The 24,053-nt window shown below is 37.5% G+C and overlaps 2 protein-coding genes across 2 annotated transcripts; one reads left to right on the forward strand and one right to left on the reverse strand.

Moving 5' to 3' along the window:
* The first annotated feature begins 3,096 nt into the window (after nucleotides 1–3,096).
* LOC139112147 (uncharacterized) lies at nucleotides 3,097–4,427 on the forward strand. The gene is made up of 2 exons (XM_070672961.1): nucleotides 3,097–3,400; nucleotides 3,460–4,427. The coding sequence occupies exons 1-2, from the start codon at nucleotides 3,097–3,099 to the stop codon at nucleotides 4,425–4,427; spliced, it is 1,272 nt and encodes a 423-aa protein (XP_070529062.1).
* Nucleotides 4,428–13,555: 9,128 nt separating this feature from the next.
* LOC139112201 (fatty acid synthase-like) lies at nucleotides 13,556–23,752 on the reverse strand. The gene is given in 19 exon segments (XM_070673060.1): nucleotides 13,556–13,703; nucleotides 14,940–15,015; nucleotides 15,017–15,192; nucleotides 15,379–15,616; nucleotides 15,618–15,631; nucleotides 16,138–16,595; nucleotides 16,712–17,540; nucleotides 17,778–18,471; nucleotides 18,605–18,849; nucleotides 18,915–19,942; nucleotides 20,023–20,418; nucleotides 20,492–20,796; nucleotides 20,872–21,371; nucleotides 21,489–21,806; nucleotides 21,879–22,039; nucleotides 22,112–22,325; nucleotides 22,396–22,689; nucleotides 22,926–23,344; nucleotides 23,431–23,752. Coding segments are annotated over 19 exon segments (6,696 nt in total). The 5' UTR covers nucleotides 23,645–23,752; the 3' UTR covers nucleotides 13,556–13,586.
* Between the last annotated feature and the right edge of the window lie 301 nt (nucleotides 23,753–24,053).

A 24,053-nucleotide genomic window follows, 5' to 3' on the forward strand; every position in this document is an offset into this window, starting at 1 on the left:
TTACGATCTCTGTAATGAAGAAGAATCAACTCAAATTCAAGAGGAATCGGATGATGAAGACGTGTTCATTGAAGCTGGAGAAAAGACGCCAGAACCAACACAAAAACTACGAGCGAAAGATATGCAAGAAACAATTGAACTCCGACGTGTATCAAAGAAAAGGACCAAAGGAACAGAGATGGGACGTATAGATGTAACTTACTACACTAACGACGGAACAAAAATCCGATCGCAAAATGATGCACGCCGATATTGCGAAAAGAATAATATAGAATATAATCCAGATTTGTTTAACTTCAAACATTTATCGATTACAGGTCAAAGCTCGTCGAACCAAGAAAAAGCAAGCCAATCGAGAAGCGAATCGCGACAAGCAAGTAAAGAAAGCAGCGAAAATGAACATGAAGCCATGTACTTGGATTTAAAAATACCGGATACACTACAAGAAGCAATGGAAAGCCCACAAAAGGAAAAATGGATCGAAGCAATGGACAACGAGATGTCGACACTTCGCAACAGACATGTATGGGAACAAGCGGACAACCCACCCGAAAAAAAATCCTAGGAAGTAAATGGGTCTACAACATTGAAACTAATAATAAGGGTAAGATCGTAAAATATAAGGCGCGCTTAGTAGCACAGGGTTACACACAAAAAGAAGGTATAGATTACGAAGAGACATATTCACCCGTTATAAACTGTTCTTTAATTAGAACATTTATGTCGTTAATGATAAGCTATTTAGGTTGGCAGCATCGCCCATTAGATATAAAATGCGCGTACCTTTACGGTAAAATAGATAAGGAAATGTATATGCGACTACCGATAAAACCTTCCGGGAAAGGGGGAGAGATAGTTAATTTGAAAAGAGCACTTTATGGCTTACATCAAAGTGATAGGCAGTGGTATCTAGAACTAGATGATAAATTTCAAAAGTTAGGATTCGAAAAGATTAAGTGTTCAAATTGCGTATATACCCTGGAAAACAAGGCGATAATTTTAGTTTATGTGGACGATTTAATTACATTCGGGAAAAATGATGTAACGATCCTTAACGTAATTGAAAAAGTAAAATCTGTCTTTGAAACAACTGACCTAGGACCAGTTAAATTTTTACTCGGGATAGAATTCGAAGAAGAAAACGGAAAAATTTATATGCATCAAAGAAAATATATAACTAAATTAGAGGTAAAATATCCTGACATAAGTCCAATTCAGACAAACACGCCAATTGTAGTGAGTGCAGGAATCTCTAAGAGACCGGATAAAGAACAGGAATTAGAAGATATTTCTACATATCGCTCGTTAATAAGTTCATTAATGTTTTTAGCAACTAGATCGCGTCCAGATATATTATATTCAGTTATAACGCTCTCTCAATATAACAACAGTCCGAGTTTAAAGCATTGGAAATGTCTTATCAGAATTCTTCAATATGTAATAGATACAAAAGATTGTCGCTTAAATCTATCAAAGATAGAACATTGTAATTTGCGGGCGTATTCAGATTCCAACTGGGCATCAGATGCCGATGATAGAAAATCCATAAGCGGATATATTATAATGTTAGATAAAGTACCGATAAGTTGGTCATCGCGTAAACAAAAGAATGTAAGTCTTTCAACAATGGAAGCCGAATATGTTGCAATGTCCAAAACGGCTAGAGAATTAAAATGGTTAAAAGATATTTTGCAAGAATGTAAAAAATTCGGAGTTGAACTAAAAGAAACAATACTACTATGCGATAACCAGAGTGCCATATGCTTCGCAAAGAATTCAATAGAGAATAATCGCTCGAAACACATAGATATTAAGTATCACAACGTTCGAAACTTAATAGCGGAAAAATGCTTTGATATAAAATATGTATCAACAAATGAGAATGTTGCGGATGGTTTTACGAAACCTTTAGTTCCAGATAAGTTTAAGATATATAGAGAAAGTATACTAGATTTTGTTCATATAAAGATATAAAGAAACAGGGGGAGAATGTTATAAAAAAAGAATAGTTTTTTTATATAATTAAAGGTTTATTCTATATCAAGTAGCGATACGTCACAAGGCCAGATGTAAACTGAGCCATGCGAATAATATAATGCGGACGCGGTCCCCATGGTATAAACTTCTCCTCCGATGATCAGTCTGCCTTATGTCGTGCTACAATACGCATTACATTAAATACATTTACATTTTATTTTCTATTTTTGTGTACTTCTATTTATTAACCAACCAATATCCCAACATAAAGGTTTCGGTTTTTGTATTGCCTCGCGTTTCTTTTAATTCAGAACGATCCGTTCGTTTGCAAAACCATTGGCCGCACTTGCAAGGCCTGGAGTTGGCTGACCCGGATTTTCAAGAATCCGATCCGGTGGAACTTGTTCTCGGCGCCGCGGTCCATGCGTTAATTATTGAAGACGGGCTTCGTAAAAAAGATCTTAACTCTTTTGTCGCGCTAAAAACTTCATTGGGATGGATTTTTTCGGGAGTAGCAACTGGCAACGCGTCGGATTCCCTAGTAATTGTTCATCTCTGTAATACGGAGCACGATCTCTCAAAATTAGTTATGCGTTTTTGGCAGCAGGAGGAGGTTGAGGGGAGAACGGTTCCACAGGCTCCAGATGATATCTGGTGCGAGAAACATTACATAAAAAATTATAAGCGTCTCGATAACAGCCGTTACATGGTTAGTTTACCGATGAGGAAACAAAACAATAATTTCCTCGGCTCGCGTCAGCTTTCTATGCGCATGCTCGAACGCATGGAGCGAGGTTTCCAGCGCAAACCTGAACTTCGGGTGTTATACACAAAATTTATGACGGAATACATTGACCTCGGGCATATGTTCTATATGGGCATATACCTTCTGCTGACTTCTCAAATCAATCCATCTGTTACCTGCTGCATCACGTCGTATTTAAAACAACCGAAAACAATTCTGCGATCCGCGTCGTATTTAACGGTTCAGCGCAGCTACCGACGAGAAGATCTTTAAACGATAAATTACTCTGCGGACCTAATTTATTAGCACCTCTCGGTAATATATTAAATAATTGGCGTTGCTATAAAATCGCTCTTACAACCGACATAGAGAAAATGTACCGCCAGATCCTTATATCCGAATCCGATCGAGATTATCAGCGAATACTCTGGCGTAGCTGGCCCTCCGATCCTATTTGTGAATTCCAACTTAATACAGTCACATACGGGCTTACATCGGCTTCCTTCTTGGCAATACGCACTTTGCGCCAGCTTGCCAAGGATGAACAGGTCAACTACTCTTGCGGAGCCGAGATTTTGGAAAAGGAAACCTATATGGACGACATCCTGACCGGCGCTGACACATTCTTTGAAGCCAAGGAAAAACTGTATCAACTAATTGAAATCCGCTCGGCGGGCGGTTTGTGCTCAAAAAATGGGCCGCTAGTTCATTGGAACTTTTAAAAACAATCCCTTCAGTCCAAGGACAGGGAGATCCGCTTGAATGGCACCCCGCAGAGGGCCATTCTATTCTGGGGTTGTACTGGTATCCTGTCACCGACTCATTTACTTTCAAGGTTTATCCAACAGCCGACACTGTATCTACTAAACGACAAGTATTTTCGGAAACCGCGCGACTCTTCGACCCCCTCGGGTGGCTAGCTCCGATCATCGTCCGCGCCAAAATTCTGCTGCAATCCTTCTGGCCTCAAAAAATCGACTGGGATCAATTTTTATCAATAAAGGACCAAGAAACCTGGAAAACTTTCCGCATGAAATTGCGTAAAATAGAAGAAATTTCGCTCCCGCATTGGATTCATACCTTTTTAATCGATTGCACAATCGAACTTCATGGATTTTCGGATGCTTCAGAAAAGGCATATGCTGCTGTGGTTTACATTCGGGTAACTACGGTCAAAGATAACGACTTCGTCTCCAGAATTGGGCTACTTCAGGCAAAAACAAAGGTAGCACCGTTGAAAATCATTTCTCTTCCACGCCTAGAACTAAATGCCGCCGCTTTGCTTGTCAAATTAATTAATAATATTAAACACATCGCTAGATTTCAAATTGCGAAAATTCATTTATGGACCGATTCAACTATTGCCTTGGCCTGGATCCAGGGTCATCCATCTCGATGGACTACCTTTGTAGCCAACCGAGTTACAGAAATACAGGAAACACTTCCGGAGGCTCAATGGCATCACGTGCCAAGAGAAGAAAATCCAGCAGATTGTGCTTCTCGTGGTCAATCCGCCGTTGCATTCAACAATCACCCCCTGTGGTGGAAAGGACCGGCGTGGGTGCAACTTACAAACCACCTGCTGCTCAGGCTCGTTGGCAATCCTTCGTTCCAAACCAAAGAAGAAACACGACCTGCTAAAGCACATCTGGGGATTCAAACACCAGAAGAAAGTTCCAGCTTGCTTAGATTTTCCAATCTGTAGCGCTTACTCCGGGTCTGCGCTTTGTGTCGACGATGGTTGCTACAAAACTCCGGTAGAAAATCCGAACCCATCTTGCCAAACGAAATTAAAGAAATTCAAAATTACTGGATCTCCATAATACAAGCCACCTGGTTTCCTGAGGAAATAGATAATCTGATCAAGGGTAAACCTCTCTCACGTCAAAGTCCTCTTCTCAAATTTACTCCCGCCCTTGACGATAAAAAATTACTACGTATTGGAGGGCGGTTGCAACACGCCGCGATTTTCTCTGATTCCCGAAATCCAATACTATTACTTCGCAACTCTCATTTTACAAAATTAATTGTCGATACCTGCTATAGGCGCACGTTGCACGGCGGGGTGCAACTAACTCTGGCCGCCATCCGACAACAATACTGGATTGTCGGCGCACAAACCTTAGTTAAAAATCACATTTATAAATGTGTTGCCTACACGCGCTGGCGAGGTCAATCAACTCATCCTCTAATGAGCTCTTTGCCTAGCGCCAGAGTTTTGCCTTCTCGTTTTTTCCAGAACACCGGAGTTGATTACGCCGGTCCTATTTTAATGAGAACCTCTAAAGAACGAGACCAGAAAAGCCACAAGGGCTTCCTTGCCATTTTTGTATGTTTCGCTACGCCAGCGATACATCTGGAAGCCGTATCGGATTATACGACCGAGGCCTTCCTAGCTGCCTTCCGCCGATTTACTTCTCGCCGAAGATTGTGTTCCGACTTATATAGTGACCGAGGTACTAACTTTATCGGCGCCGATGCTCAATTACGCGGTTTCATGCGTGAATTAACTCGAGACCGTCAATTTTTAAATACTTTGGCCAGTGACGGAATCCGCTGGCATTTTAAACCGTTTTCTGCGCCACATTTCGGTGGTATCTGAGAAGCCGCCGTAAAATCCACCAAGCGTCATATTCACCGCGTGATCGGGGACTCTAAACTAACCTTTAAAGAGCTCACAACATTTCTTTCACAAGTTGAAACCTGCCTCAACTCGCGTCCGCTTGCTGCTTTAACCGGTGACCCTCAAGATTTAGAAGCCTTAAATTCGGGTCACTTTCTAATCGGAACACCGCTTATCGCGATACCCAAACCGTCCTGCGCAAACATAGCTGAAAATAAATTAACGCGATGTCAGCTCGTGCAACGAATGAAGGACCATTTTTGGCAACGATGGTCATCCGAGTACCTCCCCACGTTAAACATTAAAAAAATGGCGCAGTCCAGTAAAAATTTATCAATCGGGACACTTTGCTTAATTAAAGGCGAAAATACCGCCTCTTCACAGTAGCCCCTTGCTCGTGTAATAACCACGCACCCCGGTATTGATGGAAATATACGCGTAGTAACTGTACAAACGGCAACCACTACTCTTGTCCGGCCAGTTGTAATATTAATCCCGTTATCTTTAGCATCCGAACCTAGCGAGTAAATTTCGCTCTTGCCAGGGCGAGGCAGGCGGAAAATGTATAAGTCTAAAATAATTAAAAAGCAAAGACGTAATTCTAGCTTTCCCGGCGCCGTCGTGTCGCCATTTACACAACTTGAAGAGAGATCGTCTTGCTAGCCCTTTCTTTGTTTATTAGGCGGAGATAAAGCACGCGTTGCGTTTTATGACGATCTGCAAATGTTAATATGCAGTGCCGATCTCTGACTAATGTCACGAACGGTCGTGAAATTGGAGACAATAGTCTCAGGCAAGCAACGCAAGACGATCCTGCGGATTCTAAGAGCGCCGGGAATTCCGGGATTGCGTCCCCGCTTGAACAAAGGGATAGTGCTTAGCACTTGCCTTCGGCTTGCCGACTGTCGTCAGTCGTTAATGAACCTTGCCCGAAGACACTTCGTGCCTATTTTCTTGCGCCCATTGCAATTTTGGTTTTTTAACACTTTTAAGTATATTGTCAAGTCGCGACTTCGTGCGCTCGCCTTTAAACTCGCGCGGCACGCGCTCTCAAATTCTGTACAGCGTCTTACACTTAATGAAAAATAATAAAGTGCATAATTTAAGAACGTTTGAAATCAATAACCTTCTTTTCCTAACACTTTCACCTCTATCCTACGATCCTAGAACTTGCCGGAACATTTTTTTTCATTTTTTTTGTTTTATGTTATTTTTGTTTTATTTGTTTTTTTTGTTCTTTTTTATTTTTTTTTTGTTTTAATTTTGTTTGTTCTTTTTTGTTGTTTTTTTTGTTTTAATTTTTTTTTTTTGTTAAGAAAAATCAGAGTTTTTGTTATAAAAGATCAAGTTATTTTGTGAAAAAAATTAAGATATTTGTTAAGGAAGGTTATTTTTTTTAGGTAAAATATGGTTTTATGAGATAAGTCAGGGTTTTTTTTTTTAATACAGGTTAGTATATAAATTGACCTACCCAAATGTTTTACATTGAAATAAATCAATTTATATATTGAGGTGGGTTAGAATTTTGGAGGGGGGACAAGTCAGTATATAAATTAACTTAACTCAATGTAAAAAATATTGGGGTAGGTTAATTTGTATATTGAAATAGGTCAAGATCTTTTATTATATAACAGATCAGGGTTTTATTGTTTTTTATTGTCTCGTTTTTTTAGCCGTAGGCCAGCAAAAATTTTTTGTTAAAGTAGATCAGCGTTTTTTTTTGTTGAAGATGGTTGTAACCGTAGCGACTCTAGGTGTCGCGTAGTTTGCCGGATTGAGGCTCGCCGGAGCCAGAGTTCGTAAGAGCACGATAGTTCGGGCTTCTAGTTGCGGTCTAGGCCGACGGGAGCGCCCGTCGGAGAGACAGAGATTGCTCGGGCTGGCCCGAAGGACAGCGGTCGGAAGCGCCCGATCGCGGCAGTGCCGGCGACTGGCTGTCGCGCGGCGGATCCGTTGCCGGACGGGGGCGCCCGTCCGGGAAATCGTGTGGGCACGAAGTGCCCTGGAGATGGCGACCGTCGGGAGGGCCCGACGGCGGCGATGCCGGTGACTGAGAGTTGTGCGGCGAATTCTAGGCTTGGACGGGAGCGCCCGTCCAGGGGATCTCGGTAGCCCGGGCTAGCCGGGGACGCCGGCGGTATCCGGTCGCCTCGGTGGTGGAACCTCGGGAGCGCCCGAGGTCTCCAGGAACCTGAGATATATTCTGTCTTGGAAGCGCCCAAGACAGCGGAAGACTCTCACCGAGGGCACCCGGGGACGACTCGAGAGCACCCGAGTCGGAGAGTACTAGAGAGAACTTCGGGAGCGCCCGAAGCCTTTAGGAGCTGGAGGATGTGATCGGTACGGTGATCAGGACCAGACAAGGTACTTGCTCTGCCGCGAGCTCGGCTTATATAACCGCCGAAATGAGAGTGGGGGAGTTCCCACTCTTACCTCGGCGGCGCGCGCCATCGTCGGGCCGGTGGTCGCCCGACGAACCTTGCTTGGCGCGTTCGGCGTTATCCGGGTCGGTGTCTGCCCGGATCCCCTCGGGGACGGCGTCTGCCGTCTAGTGGTGGGGCCTAAACCCTCGCCACAAGGTTAAGGTTTTTATTAGGATAGGTCAGAGTTTTTGTTGGAGTAGGTCAGAGTTTTTGTTTTTTTTATTTTTTTCTGGCCGAAAATCAATGGAAATTTTTGTTGTAGCAGATTAAAATTTTTCTTGAGGTAAGTCAGGGTTTTATTTTATTAAAGTGGGTCAAGGTTAAAAATTGAAATTATGGTAGGTCAGGGTTAAAAAAAATTTAAATTGAGCTAAGTCAGAGTTAAAAAATCAAAATTAAAATAGGTTAGGATTACAAAATTTAAATTGAGAAAGGTCAGGATTACAAAATTAAAATTAAAATAAGTCAGGGTTAAAAGTTTAAATTAAAGTGGATCAGAAAGACTCTCAGAAGGGCACCGGCCCACGCGCCAACCCCACCTCCTCGTGGTGAGAGTCGGTAACTCCGTGGTACCGCCCTGGAGGTTGACGGGGCTCTGGCTTCGGGCGGAGTACACACACCGGCGTGGAACTTCGGGCGGCGGATCGGAGGCAGAAGTAGGCTGTAGGTCGTGGCTGAAGTAACGGCCATGTACTCTTTGAAGTGAGGCCGGGGGCTTTTAGTTCTTAAAGCTGAAGCACGACTTGACTGAAACTATCTCTGCTGAAACCGTCACGTGGCGCTTAGAGCGGAGGCAGGAGAGCGTCACTCCCCGCACCGGGTAGACTTATGGCGAAGGGATTCATAGCTGCATGCAGCTTGAGTCCCAAAGCTATAAGTTTATAGCCATGACAATTCACCCCTCGGGGTAAATTGTCTTTGGACATAGGTCGGTTGGGAGCTTCGGTGCCCTGGCAGCGTGACGGCTCCTGGCACGGCCCTGTCCGCTTAGGTAGCTTTGCTTCCGTTAGCAGGGAGCCTCGGGTAGGCGCTGGCATGATTCGGGAATCCTGGGTGCACCGAGTCAGCCTTCGGTCGTTTTTCGAATCGGGTAGGAGGTTCCGCAAAATGAGTCACGGCCATAATGCGGAGCCTAGAGGAGGGTTCGATTCTGCCTCTCGATAATCCGCAGACTTCGCGTTTGCGTTCGGGTAGGTATTCGCCTAGAGCCTATTGACCAGAACGAATCAGGGAGTTGTGCCTGCTCCTTAAATCGCAGGCTGTCGTTTCTTCGCGAGTGGAACACTGGCTGAAGGTCTTCGGCCCAAGGACTAAGACCGCTACAGGAGTCTCATCCTCACCCTGGATAAATAACAGAGGATGGCTAGGGATTAGCTTACACCTTGTATGAAAGGAGTTTCGGGTAGGGGGACGGATTAATGTCGCGCAACGCCGGGCGGCTCCTTTAAAGATTTAGGTTGGCAATGTGTGGCATCGGACCGTCCAAAGTAGGGGTTATGTCTGTCCCTCAATAATTCCGCAGACATAAACTACGGGTAGTGCGCATGTGATCTGACGGTCTGCGGACCTGAAGGTCACATGTGCAAACTGGGGTTCGATTTTCCCCACGTATAAAAACACGAAGGCGGGACACGGGAAGGAGACGGTGCATGGCCGACTATGATACGCCGCTTTGCAGGGACATAAGCTCGAACATGAAACGCCGAATAGAGGTTCCATTTACCCTCTGCATAAATCGGAAGTGAACGGGCCGGGGGTGGTTCGCACTTAAGCGAAGCATCTCCGGGAATGGCGTGGCCATCAGTCCGGGGCTGGGTGTCCGTCGGGACTCAGCAATGTGGGCATCCCCTGGAGTTTTCCCTTTTCCGCCCTCGCACGGGGAGAGTGTCAATCTTGTAGGTATGGGCGGCTTACTGTTTCCATCTGAAAAGAGCCGTGGCGAGAGCGAATACCACGCCTTGGACTTTTGGTGTCCGTCTAGTAAGGGTCCACTGTAACTTTACTATAAATAATTCGGAAGTCGGTTTTCAATTGCCCGGCAAATTTAGGAGGACACAAGAAGTAGAGCTGCTGTGGTTTGGCAACAACAAGTGAGGGTGCTTGCACCAAACCTTAATTTAGGCCCTGTGGCTTTACGATGAAGCCTAGGGCCCTTCGCCATATAACAGTGTTGTTTTAGACACAGCGGAGGTTACTATTACGCCCACCGTCAAGTACTTTAGGTTAATCTTAGATGAACGGTGGGCATTCCGCGAACATTTTACCGCGGTCGCTGCAAAAGCCGCGTCTAGTGCCACTGCTCTGCGGGGCATACTTCATAATCTGGGGGGCCCAGTGGAGCGACTAGGCAATTATATGCAAACACGGTGGGGTCTATAGTTATGTATGGCGCGTCTGTATGGGCGAATAACCTGGCATTGTCCAGGGGTGGTCGCATTCTCTTTGAGAAAGCTTTCCACCTGATCAATGTCAGGTCGGCGCGAGTATACCGCACCGTGTCGCGTGCGGCGGCTGCGGTGTTAGCAGGCATTCCACCGCTGGATTTAACAGCGGTGGAACATTTCAAAGTATATCACGAACTTCGGAAATATGACAGAAGACACGGTGTCCGGCCGACCCTAATCATTCAAAGTCGAGTTAGGTCGTACTACCGCGTCAAAACGTTAAAGGCAGGTGCGTTTGCGCGCCCAAGTAAGAGCGGAAGGCGGAAGAATAATTGGTGCAGTAGAGCCGATTTTGAGTGATTGGCTTGCTGCAAAACGGAGAGGACTTTCCTTCCATGCGGCGCAGGTGTTATCAGGGCACAGATGCTTCACCTCATACCTGCGTCGCATCGGAAAGGAGACGTTGGAGACATGTTACCACTGCGGGGCACCAAGAGACGATGCTCAACATACGTTAGAACGGTGCCGAGCGGGGAAGAAGAGCGAAACATGCTCATTTATAAAGTAGGACACGACTTGTCCTTCCCTCCCTCCGCTGGCGCAAAAAATTGCAGAGGACGAGGAGGCATGGAACGCCTTCCTCGTCTTTTGTAGCCGCGTCATGCGGAGTAAAGAGAAAGAAGAGAGAAAGAGAAGGGGGCAGCCTAGGTCTTCTAGATCGGCTGTTCCCCTTGCATTGCCGGCTACTAATAGCCAGCCGGCTTTTACACAAAGTTCTGTTGAGGATGAGAGTTTGCCCCCCAGTAGACTCTGTCTTACAAAAGGGCAGACAGTCTCTTTTACAGGTGCTCGGTGTCGACGCCGGGTTGGGGGTAGGGAACGGGCGCAAGCCTCCCCCTTCCGCCCGGCTGAGACATTGGCACTCAAGTACAAGCGGTGCGTCGGAGTTCACGTTTAAACTCCGGCGAACCAACGTGACAGTAAAGACGGGGATGAGTCTGCCCCCGCCGAGTTAAGTTAGCTCAGGGAGGGGGTGTCTTTCCCTCGTCTTGTAAAGAGCGAGGCTGGGGAGCCTTTTCCAGTCTCGCCTTCCCATGTAGTTTTGTTGCCAATTAAAGCGACTACATAGAGAAGCCGGCCCGCAACATAAATGCGGGCCCTGCGGCCCTCAGTCCTATGGGCGGCAGCGCGGGGAACCCACCCAAGTCATCGAGTGGGTCGGTGCCGGGAAGATTGGGATGTATACGCTCGTGATTCCCCAACCTCTCCAAATTCAATGGCACCTATGCGGGCAAAAGCGGGGTTTAGTCGGTAGTGGACAGTCTCGCGGCGTAAGACCTGAGCCCAACATAACCCTCTCTCTTTCCCAGGGGAGAGAGTATACATAAATGCATTCCCCCACTATAAAAAAAAAAAAAAATTTAGGTAAGTCAACGTTAAAAAAATTCCAAATTAAGATAAGTCAAGATTACAAAATTCAAATTGAGGTAGGTCAGAATTAAAAAATTTAAGTTTAGATAGGTCAAAGCAAAAATTTTCAAATTGAGGTAGTTTAGGGTTGGATCAATTAGGGTTGGCGTAAGTCAGGAACACCTGTGTTTCAAGCAATAATTGTTAAAAAAAATTGGAGCAAATTTTACAAGAAGCTGAATATCTTGAGTTCTAATAAAACCACAAAAGAAGGAAACAGATGCACGGATGTGGCGTTATATGTCTTACAAAAAGCTCTATTTTAAATACCTGTTAGACATTTGTGCTTCGAGTTATGGGCAATTAAAACATTGAAGTAAAATAAGAAAAAAAATTTTTTTAATGCTAAATATTTCGAGTTTTAGTTAAGCTAAAAATATTTTAAATTGCGCGTTAAAAGCGGGTTTCAAAGCTCTACTTTAAATATTTTTCGGACGCCTGTGCTCTAATTAATGAGCGTTTGGAAAATCGGAGTAAATAAAAAAAAAATTTTTTTTAATGCTAAATATTTTGGGTTCTAGTTGAGCTAAAAATATTTTTAATTGCGCGTTGAAAACGAATTTTAAAGTCCTTTAAAACGCTCTGCTTCAAATATTTTTCGGACGCCTGATGATTGAGTTATAAGCGATCAAAATCAATTTTATCGAAAATGTTAAATATCTCGCATTCTAGTAGAACTAAACAATTTTTAAAAGGTGCATTGGACGCGGGCTTTTAAGCCCTTTAAAACACTTTTTTATAGTATTTTTCCTACGCCTGTAAATCGAGTTATGAGAGTTTTTTTAGTTTTGAAAAAAACTCCGCAAAAAGACAAAAAACTTAAAACTAAATATCTCACGTTCTAGTTAAGCTAGAAGAATCGGGGGGTGCGCGTTCGACGCGGACTCAAGCCCTATAAAACGCTATTTTTAAAATATTTTTTTGACGTGTGACGTTTCAGTGCTCGAGGTTGTTTCAAGACTTCGTTCGACCATGTAATGATAAATAATAATAATTAAAAGGTTCTTCTGCGGTTAAGGAAGTTAAAACTCCAAGATAAAGGTCACTTAATAAATTCACTGTAGAAAACTTGATAATTTTTTTCCAGAGTAAATTTATTCCTGAACACAAGTTTTTACAATTTTTGATATAAAGAGTAAAGTCGGACTTATGGTTTTACAAATTTACAGTGTGCATATATCTATTTGTATCTTTATATGTCTTTGCCGAATCATAGATTGTGATTTTCGGATCTACTTACATACTATTTCAGAATAATGGAAAGGAGTGGTTTTGACTTTGTTAATTCTTATTTGGTTACAAAGTTTTTCAATGGTCCACGTAGGTTTAACCGTGGTTTCTTATATGGTAACGAACGCATATAGAGTAACAAATAAATTAAAAATTTTTAGTTGCGACTCAAAAATAATTTTTACAGAAATAAAGTATTTTCATATGTAGAGGTTTTTCACTTTCTTCCATAAAACTCGAAAACTATTGAAGATATCAAAAAAAGTTTTATACAAAAGTTTTATGGTAGAAACACCTCTGTTTAACTGCAATAATAGAATTAGAAAAAAAAATTTTTTTTGTAGTTTTATAAACAATTTTGTTAAAAAATTTTTTTCATTTCATTCTGTTTCTGCAGTTAAATATAGTTGTTTTTACTATAAAACTTTTGTATAAAACTTTTTTTGATATCTTAAATAGTTTTCGAGTTATATCAAAAAAGCAAAAACCCTTCCATTTGTAAGGAGTGGTTTCACCTTTTAAAGTGAAACTTAGCACAAGCAAAAATAGTTTTGTATTACATGAATTACTCTACATGCACATAAAGTATCATATTTTTTTAATTTTCGAGTTGCTTAACGATCCTTGTAAGTATTCATAATTTTACAAGTTTTTTTATATACATATAATAATTATTTATTTATTTATTATAATATAAATGTTTATAGTAATGTATTTATCACGTTTATATTATATTAGTCTGTGTTATTATTTTTCATCCACTCATTAATAATTGATGTTAGTTTATCGTTACTCATTATTGTAATATGATTACCTTCGATGGAATGCACTTGAATTTTACCTTCAGTGACCTGAAAAATAATTTCTTGTTATAGAGCTATTTATACAGGGTGTCCCAGACTAGTGTATTTTATTTTTAATGGTAGGTAGAACGCGTTAAGAAAAATCGAAAAGTTTAATAGCACTTTGTAAAATTCTCATTTGTTTTTATATAAAAATGCTTATGATTAATTTGAGGGTAGCTACCGCCGAAATGTAAGAGCGGTTGTGGCCGGTTGAAACAATGACAAAAAAAGAGGGTGTTAGTCCTTCTGAAAAGAGCCGATCACGCAGAGACATGTGAGAAGCACGTGGCCGTTAGATGAGATCCGCACTGAGTTTACTGATGAGTTTCACGAAAGTTTAGGATATTGTCACTTGATTGTTCGTTCCGCGTTTACTATGACAGATTACTTTCACGTATAATTTTATTAATTAATACGGGCTTTAGACTGTGAAAGCTGGCGAGTAAATGAGCACGAGGTTCAACACGCCTCGTGCTGCCGGATGATTCTTTCAGATGATTCCGTCGATAAGTTAGACAATGAGTTGCACACGGTGATGATGATTTTGCTGAGTAAGTACTATGAGACAATGAGATGAGTCGAACTAGATGAGTGGAAAATTCTTGAAAATAGTACACTGCACACTGGCTGCACACGAGGTGATCCTTTTACAGTACACACGACAATGAGATTCTCGAGCCGGCAACGCCTTCGAGAATTGCAGGCGGAAATTGATAGACTGATCGATATCGATTTGGGGCGATAAGCCACGAGGTGCTGCCCCGCGGCGGTAGCATAGTTAATTAATGATTAAATCTTTTAACAGTTTCTGAAAAAATTAATAAAATATTAATAGGTAAGAGGGACTAGGAAACTGTGAGCTGTACGAGCGAAAGACAAGCACCGGCGTATCGTCGTCTCGCCTCACTTACATCGTTGCCTCGCTTCGCTTGTGTATCGACGCTTCGCCTCACTCGCGTATCGTCGCCTCGCTTCACTCTCTACGCACTAACTCCCATTCTCTTCAGAATACTCGCCGGTGCTTGTCCCTCGCTCGCACAGCTTGCAGTTTCTTTGTCCCTCTAACTTATTAATATTTTATTAATTTTCTCGGAAACGAATAAAAATTTTACAAAGTGTTATTAAACTTTTCGATTTTTCTCAACGCGTTCTACTTACCATTAAAAATAAAATACACTGGTCTGGGACACCCTGTATATTAAATTTTACTAGCTTAGAAATATTAATCAAAATTGAATTTACCCTGTGCAGACCATAATCCTCTTCTGGAAATGAAATAATTGGAAATGTGGGTTTCAACAATGTTATAGGTGATTTGAGGTAACGAAGATATATTATAATTTAGTATAGCAATTATATGATTATAAATCGTAAAATACATTAGCCTTTGATTTTCGGTAGTCAATGTATTTATATTTATGACCATCGGGAAACGAGTGTGAAATATTTTTAACTTTTCTTCCACAGTGTTACATTTGTTCAATTTCAACATTAACTGCAAATAAAAAATTTGTATTTTATGTGGCTTATAATATTTGCATTTTATCAATTAAAGTTAAAAAAATTTATTAAATTCTTAATGACAATAAACTTTAATGAATAATTTTTATATAATAAGAATAAAATATTAAATATATTTTTTAGAACTTTATTTTTTATTTTTATTTTATTTTATACTTACCTCTTGTTCATCAATTTTAGTGTACACTTTTAATAACCAAAGAATTATTAGATTTTGTAATTCTTTTAATGATGTAGCAGGCATAAATTTATTTATCCATAATTTGAATAGATCAGGAGCTCCGTCTATTAGTATTAATCGTCCTAACAAGTTATTAGCTTCTAATAATCTTGCTAATTCAATGGCAATTAGTGATCCATATGAATAACCCACTATGAAAAATTCCTTCTGATTTTTATTTTTTTAATACATGCTAAAACAAATAAATATGAATTAGTATACAGGGTGTTCAAAATTAAACTTCGAATATGAAAACTGTGAATAGGGAATCAGATTTGGAGAGAAAAGTTTACGAATTTGTAAAATTTGTAACCATTATTGAAAAAAATTAATTTATAACGCATGAGCGACAAGGAAGATGCGGTGAGTGAGCGCGACAGACGACGGTACCATTTTTAGCTATTCGTTTGTCGCGCTCACTCACCCGCATTTTCCTTGTCGCTCATGCGTTATACAAATTAATTTTTTTTTCAGTAATGGTTACGAATTTTAAAAATTCGTAAAGGACTTTTTGTCTCCAAATTTGATTCCCTACCCACAGTTTTCATATTTGAAGTTTTATTTCAGACACTCTGTATAAGTAGCAATAATATTTAAAAAATGTAATTTTTTTAATTTATTTGTTTTTCTATATGTTTTTATATAAATTATAAAACATGTATTTTATATAAAAATTTAAATTAATGCAAAATTTGTTACAGGCAGTAAATAAGCGGCTGATTTCATCACTGAATGACTTTCATTAGGAATATTAAGTACACCATGTTGCAAACACGTTGCTGTATATTTAATTTCTGATGATGTGAATTTAAATACTTTTGAACAGTTATCGATTCCTGGCACGAATATTATGTTGTCTCCATTAACCTCTTTTTTTGTAACAAGTTCTATAAGTATATTTGGAACAAAATCTGAATTTTCCATTTTTTGAAACAAATTATTTGTATCAGTTTCACTTGAATCCCATATTTTTCCTTGTTCGGGTGTAATTGCCATTTGTTTAAGTTTAGAGAAATTTAGCATTCTTATATCTTGCGTTGTCAAGGAAATATCGAATTCTCTTTCTAATGTTTGCTTAATTTCAACTGCCATCATTGAATCCATTCCCATTTCAGCTAGAGGAACTTTTGGTGAAACAGCATTTGTGTTCTTTAATCCTGTTTTGAAATAAAGTAACAAAATAATATATATTTATTAATTTCTAAGTCCACAATCGCTTTATAATTTTTATACTATTACACTATTGTTTAGATTTATATTAAATTAATTTTACCTATTATCTGAGCAACTGTTTCATAAATATTCAATGATTTGTTAATATTTCCTTTTTCGGCAACAACCATACTGCTTACAATAGATCGATCTTGCAGCAGAAATATTTCTAATGTATCCAAACAAGAGGATATTCTTTGTTGCAATGTACCGCCTATTATCAATTCCTTATTTTCTTCTTGCATATCTGCAACGAGCCCAACATCGCCAATAGCTCCCCATTGTATTGCCAAACCATGATATCCTTCTTTCACACGTTTTTCGCATATTCTTTCCATTACGGAATTAGCCATTCCATAATTCGTTTGGCCTGCGTTTCCTCTTCCACACGAGACGGAGGAAAATACAACAAAATGACGAAGTTGCGGGCAGATAATTCTCGATAATTCATCTATTTGCTTCGTCATCCATGCTTTCGATTTAAACGAATCTTGAAATGTTTGTGCAGATTGATTCGGAAATATACAATCATTCAAAACTACTGCAAGATTAAATATCGCATCCACTGGTCCTTTTGTCTCGGCAAACTCTAATATCTTTTTACAATTTTCATGTGTTATATTATCATCAATCGTAAGAATCTGCACATCTACACCATAAGAACGCCAAAGATTTATTCTTGATTGTTGATAACCCGTTCTAATTCCGGCTCTTGATGTGAAAACTAGATTTTTCGCACCTCGATGAATCAATTTATTTGCTAATTCTAAACCAAAGCCACCTAGTCCACCGAGAATAATATAACATTTGTGTTCTAGGCAATAATATTGTGGATAAGCGAGTAAAGGATTATTCAAAAACCCTTTTTCTTCTTGAACTTTTATTATTATCTGTAAATAATTAATATTTTATTAATTTTAATATTACTTTATAATTTAATTAATTTTGTTAATATTGCAAGTAAATAAACCTTTAAATAATTCAGTAATATTAAAAAATCTTTAATTAATGTTACTTATATTAAACAAAAAATAAAATAATATTAATTTTTTTAAATATATTTTTTAAATATATAAATTAAAGAAATATTATTTATATATATGTATATATATATTAAAAAATTGTACCTTGCCAATATGTTTTCCACTTGCCATATATCTAAAAGCAGCTTCGACTTCATTTCTTTCAAAAACTTTTCTATTCAGCGGTTTAATAACACCATTTTCTAAACCCTCTGTTATTTTCTTAGACAATTTTAACTTCTGTTCTGCAGTTGCAAAAAATAATTTATCCAATAAAACACCACAGAAATTGATATTTTTTTTAAATATAGACATATCTAAAGCAGTATTGGATAACATATCAAATTTGCCAATTTCCAGAAAATAACCACCGTTTGTTAAACATTGAACAGATGCTTGCAATTTCTCTTCAGCCAAGGAGTTTAATACAATATCCACTCCACGACCATTTGTACGTTGCATAATCATCTGTTGAAAGCTTGTATCTCTAGAATTTCCGATATTATCTTCAGGAATAGATGGAAAGGTATTTATAATAAACTGCCGTTTCTCGACATTTCCAACTGTAGTAAATACCTCGCAGCCTTCGGAAAGCGCAAGATATATTGCAGCTTGACCAATGCCTCCAGTGCCAGAGTGAATCAACACTTTGTCTCCTTTTTTCATTTTACCCTTTATGTACAAAGCATAGTAACACGTACTGTACACAATTGGAACAGTTGCTGCATCTTCCATTGTCCATTTATCTGGTATGACCCACTTGAGATATTTGTCAGCCAAAATAACGTTTGTTATTCCTCTGCAAAAAATATTTAGATCTATATATTTAACATTAAAATGTACCATAAGTTGATTCATTTATTTTATATTATGTCTAATATTTATTATATATATTATTATTAATTTATATGTATTAATATTTTATATTTTACCCGTCTGAACATACTCCCATTATTCTTTCATTATGCGTGTTAAAACCAACAAATTCCATACCAAGAAGAGAATTTTCAAAATCATGCGGTGTATTATATAGTGTGGAAATTGTAAGTCTACCAGTCGCTAACATAATGTCTCTAAAATTAAGTGACGCATAAATGACATTAACAAGATTTTTAAATTCATTTTCAACAAGCTTTTTGTTTTCTGTCCAACACAATGTACTCATATCTCCTTGCACCTGTTGCGAATAAATATAATTAATTATTATTTATAATTAAACTTGCAATAACATTTTTATTGTACCTTCTGTTTAATATAAGCATTCTGTACGAATTTTGGTTCCAATGCTGATAATGGAAAATGCCTGTAAGATCCCCATACATTTCCAGAACGTATAACATTAATTGGCAAATTCAATAGCAGCTGCTTCATATATAACGGCTCATGTAGAGAAAAAGCAGGTGCTTTACTATCCTGAATAAATACACTTCTAATTGTTTCACCACCTGGTTCTTTTCGTAAGCAGTTAACAAGACCTAGTAATCCACTTTCAAAATTCTTTTCTGCAACCAGTATTATATTTTTATCGCTATCAGATTTATTTTGCATATTTATAATTGATTTCAATGTATCTACCCATGTAAAATCGTAATTGTTAACATGTACAACATGATACTGATTTTTCTCAACATTTTGCGTTTTTCTTAATAATAAAAGTTTCTTGTTATTTATCTGTCGCTCTATTATAATATTTAACTTATTTTTTTTTAAATACGAATATTCACAGTCAGTAGATTCTTCCAAAGTCAGTAGAAAGCCTTGAGGCATTAACAGAGACAATAGCTGCTTATATAGTTCCTCTTTATTCTTTTTTAAAATATTAAAACAAAAGACCATTAAACAATTTTCATTTTTTGATAATTTAGTCATTTCCGTTACAGAAATATTGTCGGGTAATGAAATATTTTGAAGATTTTTGTGATTCGTAACAAGTTTGGTCTCATGTCGAATTTGAGGCAAGTCGCTCAGAATTTTATTAATGAGAGGAGAATTCAAATCTTCTGATGTTAATTTATCATCGGTATCAAGAAATTCGATAATTTTAACATTTAACATGTTGCAACATTCAAGTGCAAGGTGTATCGACATTCTTATTGCATTTTGTAGCGATATAGATGATTCTAAATCACGATGAGCAACAAAAGTATGTTCTTCAAGAACGATATTAACTGTTTTTAATCGATTAGGTATAAATGTAGCTACAACTCCATAAATTTCTATTCCTCCGGATGTTATAGCATTTAAATGCTTGTAATAATTAACAGGAAGCTCTGAAACGTTTTAAATACAATTAAATTGTTAAAAGCTTGAACGCATATATGTTACTTGCTGAATAATTTATATTACTTACGTCTATTATTAATTGAAGTATTCTGAATTAGATGTAGGTGATATTTTGGGTCGATTGTTAATTTACAAATTCTTGTTGGAACCAAAAGATCTCTCGTATTCTGTCCCAGAATCATCATTTGTAACATGCTGTCCATAAATGCTATCCAGTTGAACGCCCAAGCGATGGAGCCGTTTGATTTCGTAACTGAGACACGGTTTAATCCACGAAATATGCCACTGTATTGGTATCCACGAAGCCTTAATTCTTTATAAATGTCTTTATTATTCATTTCTCCATCAACGGCATATTTAGTTGAATTAGCAGATATTCTTGTATTTTCATCGCTGGTTGGAATTCGTATTCTTCCGGTAACAATTGTGGTGTGTCCTTCAATAATCTCAAACCTATTGCTACCTAAACATAAATTTAAATTTATTATAAGTATAACATATTATAAATCTAATAAAAAAGAACGTAACGCGATCACCTTTTTGAATCGAAAAAGTTAATTCGATCTTATTTTGTTGTGTTAACACTGTAGCGCGAATAAAATTTATATCTTCAAATATAATAGGCATTTCAGTATATTCTTTCTTATTTAGTGATGCAAACATTTCCCAAATGTAGAAAATATATCCCATAGCAGGAAATAAATTTTTCCCATTAATGACATGACCTGTTAAGTAAAGAAATTCTTCGTCATTTGTGTCGATGTTAAAAATAATTTCTCTTTCGTTAAGAATTTTCTTTTCGCTATGAGACATTACAAACATGTTTTTTGAATGATCCCATCTGCAAACGTTGTTAATTTAATAAATTGGTTTAATATAATTATAGTATATTTAAATAAGGCATTTTTCTATTTACCTTACAAGATGAGAAATCATTGGAGTGCCGCGGCTTACAGGAAATTGTATCGTCGAATAAAGATTTGCAATTTGTGGTTGTAGTCCCGCAATATAAAGTTTTCCAATGACTTCTAAAAGTGTCTCAATATTATTATTTTCGGTATTCGGTGTATATAACGCTACACTTGTTATTGTGAAGCGTATTGAATCTTTTATAATATGTTGAAGAATACTGTGAGACGATATCTCAATCATTACTGCATTTTTCGGAACTGAATGTATTGCTTTTGTAAAAGTTACAGGCGATAAGAAATAATTCATATAATAATCTGTACATAATGGTAAAGATACGTTGGCACATTCACAAGCAGATGTAGTTAACCATTTTGAACTGCGAGACTTTTTTTGCGATAATACACGATTTAAATATTTCTTACATTTAATTGCCGCAGAGACAATATAACGACTATGAAAAGGTATATTACCACAGAAAAGCTTTTTTACAGAAATACCGTTATTCTGAAACAATAAAGAAAAATTATAAGAATAGCATTTCATCAAAATAATTAAAATAAAACAAGCAAATAATATTTTTTAAATAACAATAAGGTACAATTAATGTGCAAATAAGTATACCTGTAGCTTGCTGGTAAATGCATTTACAGAATTTGTTGGTCCGCTCACAATAAAATTGGACGAACTATTATAACAGGCTATATCAATGTCCGAAGGGCATATATTTTTCATTTTTTCAAATTCAAGATTAATTTCAGCCATGGAACTGTTACATATTTTCGATTCATAAAGCGCTAAGCCGATGAAATACGCCGACAGAATCGTTTCTTCTGCCGTTAAACATCCATCGGCATATCCACAGACAATTTCCCCAATCGAATGACCAATTATAAAATCAGGAACAATACTAATTGATGTTAAAAGATCGATTATTCCAATCTGTAAAATATAAAGAATTAATATTTGAAATAATTTTATTAGTAAAAAATTAAATAGAAAATATTTTCTTACTTGTAATCCAACGAGTCCTAACAACAATTTAATAATATTATCAAAAATATTTTTATTATCACTCGTTAAAATATCTGTAAGTAATATGCCGTAAGATTTTAAAACGTTATCACATTTTTTTATTGCCTTGGCAAACACTGGGAATTTCATTAGATCTCGACCTATTAAAATTATAAAATTGTTAGTATAAAACATAATTAATTTAAGTATTTTGCAATAAATTATTTACTTACTCATTCCAAACCATTGAGATCCTAATCCCGAAAATATAAAACAAATTGGCCTTTTTATATGTAAAGAATGTTTTACTTTACTAATTGAGCTATAAGACTTAATTTTTTTACAATTAGTCATCATGTATCCTCTATAAAAATGACCATCTATGTTATAATTATGAATATGATGTAATAAAGATATATATTCTGCATCTGTTAACCGATTTTGCACCTGCATTCAATAACAAAAATATACAATTCTATTTTTTTTTAAAGAATAATTTTATACAAACAGAACTTACATCATTAAAAATGGTTTTAACTGCTTCTTCCGTACGTCCAGACACGGCTACAAGTCTAGGTAAATCATCATCCGGCGTGCCATTATTAATTTTTTGTTTAGAATTCGATTTCAGTAATACATGACTATTAGCTCCTCCAAAACCAAAAGAATTAATACATATCTTATCGCCTTGCAATTTAGTTGGTTCGGTAACAATTTTTATTCTTCCTTCAATAACACCAATTAAATTTTTTCGTGGATTTTTAAAGTGTATAGTAGGCGTAATTATACCTGTTTCCATTGCTAGTAATACCTTTAAAGAACCACATTTATTTTATTAGCAGTAATATATATTATAATTAATAAACGCTGTATATAATATAAATCATAATTGCAAGTAGATGATAAAAAGTATTATAAGAAAATATATATTTCTTTTATTAAATATGTATGTAAATTATTTTATATGTTTTATATATATTGTTTTATTAAATATATTTATTAAATATAAATTTCTTTATTCTTTCTATTATAAAAAAATATATATACCTTTACGACATGGCAAAGGCCACTTGCAGGTTCAGAATGGCCAAGATTCGATTTTACTGAGCCTACTAATAAAGGAGTAGTTCTTTTAGCGCATAAAGACTGGTCAATAGCCATGGTTTCTACGGGGTCGCCGGCTATAGTACCAGTTGCGTGAGCCTCCATATAAGCTAACTCATCGGGTGAGATTCCACATTCTTCGTAAAATTCATCTAATAACAATTTCTGTTTTTCGAATGACGGAAAAGTAATACCTTCTGCTTTAAAACCATCACAATTTGTTTTTCCATGCACAACGGTTGCGTAAATTCTTCGAGCATTCTTTGCCTTTTGCAGATATAGTACTGCGGCTGTTTCACTGCGCATATATCCTGAGCCTTCTGAATCAAAAGGTTTGCAATAACCGTCAGAAGACAAAACTCCTAAAAGAAGTTAATAAAAACGTTACCTGTCTCATCATAAAATAAAATTATAAATAGAAATGTATTAAAATATAATAAATATATACCTAGTTGATAAAATTGATATTGTATTCTAGGATGAAAGCACAGATTGCAGGAAGCTACAATAGCTGTGTCGCAATCTCCAGCTCGAATCAATTCATAAGCTTTTACTATGGCATAATTACTTGAACTACACGCAGTATCAATATTATGTGATGGTCCGGTAACGCCGAGCCAATGAGAAATTACATTTGCTACTGGCATATGATTTTTAATCATAGGTAATTGAGAAAGCTAATAACAATAATATGTTTTTAAATATATTGTAAGTATTGAAGTAAATAAATAAATATATTTAATATTTTATTTTTAATAATTTATACTGTAATATATTTGCAATGTAAAATTCCGAGAACGCTTATCTATCCGCGCATGGCGTTCAGAGCACAATGTAACGCGATCATTCAATGCGAATAAAATGTACCCTAAGTCATGATTGTCATTCTCTCGGAGAGTTATTTCTTCTCCGACCGTCATGCAGTACATTTTGAAATATATATCCTTTGTTCTTTTGTCACCTTGTAACGATAGCGATTTTGAGTATCGCGTAGTTTTGCCGGACTAAGGCTCGCCGGAACCAGGGTCCGTGCGGACTACGACGAAGCGCGGTAGTTCGGTTTTAGTTGCG

This window comes from Cardiocondyla obscurior, linkage group LG27, assembly GCF_019399895.1.
Source record: "Cardiocondyla obscurior isolate alpha-2009 linkage group LG27, Cobs3.1, whole genome shotgun sequence".
Taxonomy (NCBI): Eukaryota; Metazoa; Arthropoda; class Insecta; order Hymenoptera; family Formicidae; genus Cardiocondyla; species Cardiocondyla obscurior.

What these genes read in the sequence shown, in the direction of transcription:
- LOC139112147 (XM_070672961.1), top strand. Translation starts at nt 3,097, where the DNA reads ATGTACCGCCAGATCCTTATATCCGAATCCGATCGAGATTATCAGCGA. An exon ending in TGAAATCCGCTCGGCGGGCG is followed by an intron (nt 3,401 to 3,459) that starts GTTTGTGCTCAA and finishes CAATCCCTTCAG; the next exon opens with TCCAAGGACAGGGAGATCCG.